General features: G+C 38.5%; 1 protein-coding gene across 2 annotated transcripts; it reads right to left on the bottom strand.

Moving 5' to 3' along the window:
• Positions 1–1,916: 1,916 nt before the first annotated feature.
• On the bottom strand, positions 1,917–10,165 carry birc5 (baculoviral IAP repeat containing 5). 2 transcript variants are annotated; one of them, XM_062970772.1, is made up of 5 exons: positions 9,984–10,123; positions 7,624–7,749; positions 6,719–6,828; positions 2,279–2,396; positions 1,917–2,119 (listed from the first exon to the last, which is right to left on the bottom strand). In XM_062970772.1, exons 2-5 carry the CDS (start codon positions 7,723–7,725, stop codon positions 2,039–2,041), a joined length of 411 nt encoding a protein of 136 aa, XP_062826842.1. In that variant the 5' UTR covers positions 7,726–7,749; positions 9,984–10,123; the 3' UTR covers positions 1,917–2,038. The 2 variants fall into 2 exon arrangements, with proteins under 2 accessions (XP_062826842.1, XP_008102410.1); XM_008104203.3 differs by lacking the exon at positions 7,624–7,749 and having other exon boundaries at positions 9,984–10,165.

Raw genomic sequence — 10,165 nt, 5'->3', positions numbered from 1 at the left:
ATCAATGCTTTCAGTGTGCTTTTTGATATTACTCAAAAATCTGCCTTCAAATTAGTTTCAGCCCAATTAGACTCCATCACTATCTAGAAAAACCCTGGAGTTTTAGCTTGCAATATGGATGCTACTCTTCTGCTAGTTGCTGGACCTTGAACTTTGTCCTGCAATGCAATGCATCTGTTACTTTGTTCCATCTGAATAAATGTGATGAACACAATTAACTACCTAAACACGGGTATTTGGTTTCTTCATGAAAAGAATCTGGAATCCCGCAGCCTCCTCATGGCCTCTTTGGTGCTCAAGGAACATGCAGAGGCCTTCAAAAGCAACAAAGTCGAAGATGAAAACTACGTTAGGAAATCTATCCAGTATTTTCCAGAAACTCTGAACTGAATTACAAAAAGGATTAGGCAATTACTTTGCAACCAAGGATATTGAAAATTAGCTACTCCAAGCAAGGTCAACTAAGGCAAAAAAATGTCAGTAACCTCATGGATATTAGCGTGTTTTGGGATTTCAAGGTATTTAGCATCAAGTTCTTCATTATCAAAATCATTATCAAATATCAAAGAGCAGTGGACAGAAATTGTATCCCACTGACAAACTAGTTATTCTGAAAGAAATTAAGCTGGCCACTTGCTTTTTGGGTATCTTGAAATTATAAAAATGTACAGATCAAATAAAGGGGAACGACGTTAGCGTAGACAAGTCCTTTTATAGAGAATGCTGGCTATATTGAACATGAAGCTCCAACTCCTAAGGAACAGTTTTTGGATCATAGTAGTGTCACTCCACTGTGCTTTGGTTAGATCATACAGTTCTGGGCACTACAGCTCAAGGAAGACATTGACAAGCTGCAACATGATAGACCCAGTTTTTTAGACTCGAAATATACCAATTGTGTGTGTGTATATATATATAATGAATGTTTATTGTATTTAATTTTAATTGATTGAATGTTCTGTATTATTTTTATATATGTTTTTATTGTAAGCCGCCCTGAGTCCCCTATTGGGTGAGAAGAGCGGGATACAAGTGCTGTAATAAATATAAATGTTCAGAGATGGGCAATCTAAATCAGTTCTGCAAACCAAGTCTTGCAATGGACAACTTAGAAAGTTGACTATGTTTAACTTGGAGAAGAGGCTTGAGTGATAACTGCAAAGGTTGACATATAGAAGATAGGGTAAGAATGTTTTCTACTGCTCTAGAAACTAGAACACAAACCAATGGATTCCACTCTCAAGAAAAATCTACCTAAACATTAAGAATGTCTTCATTTTAGGAACTGTTTGACAGTGAAACAGACTGCCACAGAGGATGAATTTTCTGTTTTGAGGTCTTTAAACAGGTTGGATGGACATATTTCAGGAGTGCTGTAGTGTTTACCTGCATGGTAAATTACACTAGATGGCCTTTGCAACTCTATGATTTCACAGCATTCTGAAATAGGGAAATAGCACATCTCATTCAATATAATGATTCTGTTCCAAGAGTGTAAATGAAACTTTGGATATCCCTCAGTTTTGCCATGCTGCCTCATTCAAGTCACATGCTGCTGATACCAAAAGCAGTGCCAGCAGCCACTTACGGTCTTATATACAGTGTGTAGCTCCTGCCTCTGCAGTGATCTCTACCCAGGAACCTTCTCAATTTTCACACCTAGACAAGTATGCTCAATGCAAAGGCTATCACAATAAATAACTTTTCCCTCTAACAATCTTTCTTCACCGCCTTGGTGTTTGTGTATATGTTACTTCATAATTTACTACTACACTACCAGAGTACTTGAGGTAAGTTCCTTTCAGCCTTTGAGAACTGTTATATTAGAAACATTATGGAAAGAAGGAAGTTGGAGATTTTCAGCCATCACAAGTTCTAAGCAGTACTTCCCAGGAAAGTGTCGGGAGGTCAGTACATTCAAAACAGTAACATTTATTTAAAAAGGCAAGAAAAAATACAGAAGGAACTTGTACACTTAGACATAGAGCAACTGAGTTTCAACCTCTGCTGAAGTCCATTAAGGAGTTCACAGCATCAGTTAACGGAAAGAACTGACTTCATTACGGACGTTGGCAGCGTATTTTTCAAGTTCGATAATTTTCAGGTTAATCTCCTTTTTCTAGGAAAAAAAACACAAATCAGAAAATGAAAATAAGGTGGACTTTCAGTTGTAGGAAGAACTATGGCAGTTGTAGGAAGAACTATGGCATGAATGTTAGGGTAGGCAGAAACAGCAGTTGCCCAAGTAAATCTGTGCTCTCCAGACAGTCATACTTACTGATAGATTAATCATTCTTTCTTTGTGAAGTTTCAGCAACTCTTGTAATGTGAGCTTAGCTGTGTCTTTTTGGAGTCTAAGAAATGCACAGTTGGGGGAGTGCCTCTGGTGTTCTTCCCTAAAAATTGATGGGAAGAACTATATTAGTTTGATATGCCTTGGAATGGCAGCCCTCCCCAAGAACAGATGTGGAGAGCTGTTAGAAAAAAAACAGAAGTCTACTATGCCCCATACCTCTTTCTATCAATCCAGTATGTATGTATGCATGTGCTCATTCATGTAATTTGAACAAATGTGACCTGGTGAAATCTTGTATTGACCGAAACCCTGGGAGCAACAGCGTTTTCCATAACCACCAAATCCACCTCTGTGCTTACACTTAAGGTCAGAGTGCAGCACACAGATGGTAAGTTTAAAGTACTCTGAGTTGAATTTAGTGGTCAAAATGAAATATAAGGCAGAAGTAGCCTCCAAAAACATAAGTGGAATATATTTGCTGATATATTGGCAAGAACTAGTACCTTAAAAATAAACCTGAAAGATTAAGGAAATCAGTGCAGATACTGAAACACCAAGGTCATGTGTTTCTTGATAGCTCTCTCTCTCATCAGGTGGGCCAGAATATTCTCCACCAGTGAAAACACCTCTCTTAATATGAGATGACTTTTAAACGAATCTTTACATTTGCTTTAAATCTCCATAAACAATGTTTCAGCTTATTTTGTTTGTTGCATTGAAAAAGAGGTGGGAAGAAAAGCGGTTAGTATTGAACTAATACTGGTCCCCACTTCTTTTTATACGTATCTTTCTCTTACCTTTAGACATAATGAGCTCAAGATCACATGCATGTTTTTCTCTCTCATCGCTTTAACCTCACAACAACCATATAGTACAGTAGTTCTCAACCTGTGGGTCCCCAGGTATTTTGGCCTACAACTCCCAGAAATCCCAGGCAGGTTACCGGTTTTTAGGATTTCCAGGAGTTGAAGGCCAAAACATCTGGGGACCCACAGGTTGCGAACCACTGATACAGTAGGTTAGGATGAGAGGAAGAGGAAGCTTCAAAATTATCCATTTAGTTCCATGTCTTAGTGGAGACTTGATCCTTGAATTCCCAAATCCAAGTCCTACAGCTCAGCGTGCTCATTTTTGTATATCTTTCCAATGCCCAACTTAGTGAAGTTCCAAATCTATATATATAAAAGACAAATGGTGTCCTCCCCTGCCACTAAACAACAAAAGTACAAGCCCTAGAGCCTAGAAATTTGGCAGCACAATCCACCATCCTTGCCCCTACGTTCCGACAACAAAAAGAAAAGAAAAATAAAGTCCTAATTAGAGGGAGAGGAATAATTGTCTTTAGCCAATTGCTGCCAGTTAGAAGACTAAGCTCCACCCACTTGGTCTCCTAGCAACCTACTCAGGCCTCACTCTCTCTTCCACACTGCCTATAAAATACAGATTATCTAATTTTCACTCGATTATATGGCATTGTAGACTCAAGGCCCTTCCACACAGCTATATAACCCATTTATAATATTATATTATCTGCTTTGCACTGGATTATCTTGAGTCCACACTGCCATATAATCCACTTCAGTGTGCATTTTATTCAGCTCTGTAGAAGGAGCCTCATATAATCCAGTTCTAAACAGATAATATAAGATATCCAGTAGAGTCTCACTTATCCAACATAAACACCCTGGCAGAACATTGGATAACTGAATATGTTGAATAATAAGAAGGGATTCAGGAAAAGCAGATTAAACATCCCATTCCCTCTCGACCCTATCTGCTGCCAAACTGCCATCCATGTCAATGCCAGGCATCCTCGGAGATTATGAGATCTGTTTGAAAACAGACAAGTGGGATGTTTATTTTTATCTCACCAATGATACCCAGGATGGGACAACTCTTATCTGTCTCAGGCAACTGTGAATGTTCCACTTTCCCACCTTGATTGCCATTGAATACCCTTGCAGCTTCAAGGCCTGCCTACTTCCTGCTTTAGAGAGGAATCTTTTGTTGGGAGATGTTAGCTGGCCCTCAGTACATCATGTCTGGAATTCCCTGATTGCTCAGTGCTGTTCTTTAGTTAACTGTCCTGATTTCACAGATTTTTTAAATACTGGGAGCCACATTTTGTTCATTCCAGGCAGGCAGGAACCATCCAAGCTTTGAAGCTACAAGGCTATTCAGTGCCAATTCCAACATTCACACTTGCCTAAAGCAGACAACAGTTCTTTCTTCCACCCTGGTCATTCCACAGATATATCAACCCCACTTCCTTTTATTACGACACATTTCACAACCTCTGAGGATGCCTGCCATACATGCAGGCAAAACATCAGGAGACAATACATTTGGAACATGACCAGGCAGACCGCAGAACTCAGAGCAACTCAATACAAAGAGAAACAAAAATACTAAAATAAATACAAAAACAAATAAAAAAACCAAAATAAAATAATACAATTAAAAAAACATAAATAAAAATAATATAATCAAATAATAAAATATAATACATGCGAATAATAATAAAAACACAAATAATAATGAAAGAATAAAAATAAAATAAATACAAATTATACAATAAAAATAATAAAAAACACTAAAAATAATTAAAAACACTAAAAATTGATACAATAAAATACTATAATAACAGAAAATAACTAAAAATAATGCAAGAAAATAATAAAATATAATAAATAAAAAAGATAAGTTACAATAAAATTAATTAAAAACTACAAATAACATCAAATAAAAATTCCACAACAATTTTTAACCAATACCACCACCACTTTGCCACAGCAACGCGTGGCTGGGCACAGCTAGTTAATTATAAGACCATTTGCTAGTCACATTTGCTCTGTTAAGTGATTGAAAATACTGTTCTCCATCATCCCACATGGTTAAAATTATTCCACTATATCAATTGCTTCAAATAGCTGATATAAACAATATAATTATATATACAGTAGGGTTGGTTCAGTCTTGTTTACACTATTCCAGAGCTACTGGGTTAATTTTAATTGTCTGTTTTTCAGCCCAGGTTAACTTTTATAGTGCTGCACATTGTGACATTTCAGTATGTGGAGACATTTATTGAAATCTATTCTGCCATAGTAAAGATTCTAGGCTCCCTACTACAGCAGAAGATGCCAACAGACTGGACAGCTGGTTGACTGTAAAGATGCTAGCCCACATAATGTCTTTTGGTACCTTCCCTGTAGACTCTATATAGCAGTTTATGGGAAAGGAGCACATGTAATATTCATTTTTAGAAAAGATAGGTCTTTTACACAAAGTAACCCTTTCTTTCAAAAAGTGAATACATTGTCCACTTTCAGAGATAAGAATCATGCAGCCTTTCAGATGTTGGAATTATAATTCCTAAAAATTCCTCACGATTGCTCCTGCTGGCTACGACTATTGAGACTTATAGGTAAACAACATCTACAGGGGAACATCATTCCTAGGTGTCCTACCTAGATAATATTGTAATGACCATTGCAGCCATACTGACAAATGAGAATTAACCAGTGAAAGCTAAAGGGTTCTGTCCATTCATAATGCATACAGTAATATTACTGAGCGGACATAGCAGATCTGTCATATGTTAAAGCCACAGGAATGCTTCCTGAAATCAAAGAGAACCCAACCTGCCATAGCTGATCTTTCAAGCTGCCAAACTATGACATCCAACTTTTATAGCTGCCATACCAGTTCTATTTTAAAGGGAATCCTTTGAACCATGTATAGGCACAGATCATATCCCTTGAAGAACACCAAGATTGGAAAATAATGTGTTCCTAGACAAATAATTAAACCTGTTGTCAAAGGCTTTCTTGACTGAAATAATTGTGTTGTTGTGAGTTTTCTGGGCTGTATGGCCATGTTCCAGGAGCATTCTCTCTTGTCTTTTTGCCATAGGTGTGGGCGAAACATCAGGAAAGAACGTTTCTGGAAAATGGCTATAGAGCCTGGAAAACCCACAGAATTTGAAGATAATAAAATGGAATACATAACCCATATGAAGATTATTGTCTTATATAGCTTGCAGGGGAATTCAACTTGAGTAAACGCTATTCAAACACACTCACTACAGTCCAGAAGGCTGGCATTAATTTAGTCTGTACTTTTTGCAAATGCAAGTTAAGTCACACCACAAAATCTAAGCATCAGCTGCTTTGAATACCTCTATAAATTCAAAGAGTAAATATACTATGATAAGAGCTTCACTTCCTCTGAAGTGGCCATATTGGGATGACTTTTGCTTACAAAAAGGTACTATGTCCACAATTCATCTTGAACAGCCAACACTTTTTACTTAACCTGCCTCCATTGCTCTGCAGTACTAGTACTGTGTAACCTTTTATAGGGGTTGATACGCTTTTCTTAAGCATTTTTCAGAGCCCAGGTTCACAATACAGTACATACATGGGGTCATCTTCGGGCTCCCATCCCTCCAGCTCCTTAAAGCATACAAAACATTGGGCCACATCAGGTGCATTCTCGCTAGGAGTGTGAATGAAGCCAGCTTCTGCCATCTGTATTGGGAGAAAAACAGAGAGAGAGAAAAGATAGAGGAAAATATTCTTCTACAAAGGTATGCATTCCAGAAAACGTATATCTGCATAGATAGGCATTCAAATATACACTTGGGAGAGTATGCTTTTTCTATGACTTTTTGGAAATTCGTTAGATTTAACATCCCAGGCATCTTATATGTTGACCTGTAAAAATAAGTCTCTTTGAAGTATTATCAAATACCATTAATTTTAAATAATAATATTGGGCAGATATTAATGGACTTTAACTCCCATCTGCCCAAAATAGGAATATACGCATGTTGGCTTTGTAGTTAAGCTCTAAACTAAATCATAACCTGTAAAAGAAAATAGTGACTTGTAGGAAGCTTTTCTATATAAATGAACAACTAAGTAAGGAGCCCCAGTGGCGAAGTGTTTTAAAACACTGAGCTGCTGAACTTGCAGACCGAAAGGTCCCAGGTTCAAATCCCGGGAGCTGAATGAGCGCCTGCTGTTGCTCCAGCTTCTGCCAACCTAGCAGTTCGAAAACATGCCAATGTGAGTAGATCAATAGGTACCGCTCCGGCAGGAAGGTAACAGCTCTCTGTGCAGTCATGCCAGCCACATGACACTGGATGTGTCTACGGACAATGCCGGCTCTTCGGCTTAGAAATGGAGATGAGCACCAACCCCCAGAGTCAGACATGACTGGACTTAACGTCATGGGAAAACCTTTACCTTTACCTAAGTACGCCCATATTTGAAAGTTTTTGTTGGATATAAGTATTTACACTCTGCCCATCAAACACTTACCTTTCTGAGGGTTTTCACAACAGGAATCACTGGAAAGTTGTGTGGTTTCCAGGCTGTATGGCTGTGCTCCAACAGCATTTTTTCCTGTTGTTTTACCTGCATCTTTGGCTGGCATCTTCAAAGGATCTGCAAGAACACAGTCATACAGCCCTGAAACTATACAACACTCCATTTCCAACTGATGAAAAAAAAATGCGGTAGTTACTTAGTAACGATCAAACATACATTCTGCAGGTCAGTCATCGACATTAAACTTGCTTGTTCTGTTATTATTGTGATGATGGGTTTGCGAGGGAGAGTGAAGCAGAAAGTAGCAACACTGGGAAAGGACATTGTCCATGTTTCTGTAATTATGTCTGATTTCGGCCATGCTAGACCCCATCAACTCTAGATTATCAAATATGGTTTACTGTGAGCTAGCAAATGGCGACTACTGGGTGGCATATGTTCTGTATCAGAAACTAGAGCTGATGTGGTCTATCCAATGCAATTTTCTGAATCACCACCCCAAATAACCAAACTGAATCTAAAGATGACCAAAAGCCGATTCGTAACCCTTTTGGAATTTATGTTGGAGAGTGGTCCCTGATCAAAAGGAGGTTGGGAACCACTGGTTTAAATCTATGTTTTGGCCGATTTATACTACTTTGGCTTCCTAGTTTCAAGCTCTTATAAAAAATACTTGTGAACCTAATTTTAGCTTAAAAGCTATGTTCTTTACCGCTTCACAAAACCCTTTCTTTAAACATTTTTCAAATACTAGTAAAATGCTGAAGAAATGCTTTACACTACTAAATTTGAAATAAGATAGCCAAAATATGTGCACCTATGGTCACGGCATAGCAAAATTCATTAATGCTGTAATTTCTTGCTTTAGAGAAACCATTTTATTGGTGAGTATTGTACATACACTAACTGATTGCATTACTAAAGATTTGAAAAATAGGATATGCCTTCTAATGTTTCTATAAGATTCAATGTGTTAAAATGCAATGATAACTCAGAAGCCACAGCTCATACGATTATTAATACACGAGAAATTCCAATTCGGCAAGAGAGTCTAGGTGTAAAAATTCCAAATTATCAAGCATTAAGGTGAAGTATTAGCTGTTAAGTCTGTTCTAGATTACAAAGACACACATGTTCTAATTTAGAAGATGAGAAAAGGGTAGAATTACCATTTTTAATTTTAAAATATCACAAGGCAGTCTTTCCCATGCCACGAACTTCACTTATAACAATTCTCTGGCTTAAGATAAAGCTCCATGATTGCCTTCTGTAAGGATTCTTCCCCTCCAAGATTGAAGAATAGCTCTCACCTCAACCACTAGTTACTTGAGAAGTGATTCAAGTGCTCCAGCAGTTACTTAAACTACCATGGCTCAATGCTACAGCATTATGTAAATTGTGGTTTTACAAGGTTTTTTGCCTTCTGTGTCAAAGAGTGCTAGTGCCTCACCAAACTACAAATCTCAGGATCCCATAGCATTGAGCCATGGCAGTTAAAATAGTGCCAAATGGCATTATATCTACAGTGTATAAGTTACCTGGGAAGGCCAAGAGCTCAAACACTGTTTCCATCCTAAACATCTTGGTACAGTAGAGTCTCAGTTATCCAACATAAACGGGCCGGCAGAACATTGAATAAGCGAATATGTTGGATAATAAGGAGAGATTAAGGAAAAGCCTATTAAACATCAAATTAGGTTATTTTACAAATTAAGCACCAAAACATCATGTTTAACAACAGATTTGACAGAAAAAGTAGTTCAATACGCAATAATGCTATGTAGTAAGTACTGTATTTACAAATTTAGCACCAAAATATCACAATATATTGAAAACATTGACTACAAAAATGCGTTGGATAATCCAGAACGTTGGATAAGCGAGACTCTACTGTATCGCCTTAGATCGAACACTAACAATTAGGAAACACTGTATGAATACCAAGCACAAAGTAGCTGCACACAATAACATCCTGCAGAAACATATTGGCAACACATGAGGTACAAACCCAAAATTAATAAGAATGTCAGCCTTGGCCTTGTCTTACTCAACTGCTGAATATGCCTGCCCTGTTTGGCACAAGTCTGTCCACGTCAAGCAGATGAACATAGCACTTAGGCTGTTAGGAATGGTGGGAGTTGAAGTCCAAAACACCAGCAGGGCCCAAGTTTGCCTCATGCCTGCGACAAGCCTTAAGACGCAGTCTTACTGTACAGAAAGGAAAAACATGGAGGCACCCGAGCTGCCAGCAGGATGAGCTTCTCCGTGCAGGGAGGGAGCGGGAGAGCAAGAGAGGACAAGCTTTGGGTCAGAAGGGCCTAGGCTGGGAGCAAGGCGAAGCGTCCACTCACCCGCTCTGGAGTACAGGCACAGTCCGAAACGAAGGGCCAGTCGACGAAGGTGGCAGCGCGGTGCTCCTTCAAGTAAATCTCCAGCATCGGGGGGACCGTCTGCGCCAACATACTGAACACACAATTTCAAACTGTGGCGGGGAACCTGAAGGCCAGGCACGCTAAGCATGCCGGGAGAAGTG

The sequence above is a fragment of the Anolis carolinensis genome, chromosome 2, assembly GCF_035594765.1.
Source record: "Anolis carolinensis isolate JA03-04 chromosome 2, rAnoCar3.1.pri, whole genome shotgun sequence".
Taxonomy (NCBI): Eukaryota; Metazoa; Chordata; class Lepidosauria; order Squamata; family Dactyloidae; genus Anolis; species Anolis carolinensis.
Note: the sequence above shows the minus strand (reverse complement) of the source record. Positions and strands in the feature narration are given on the sequence as shown.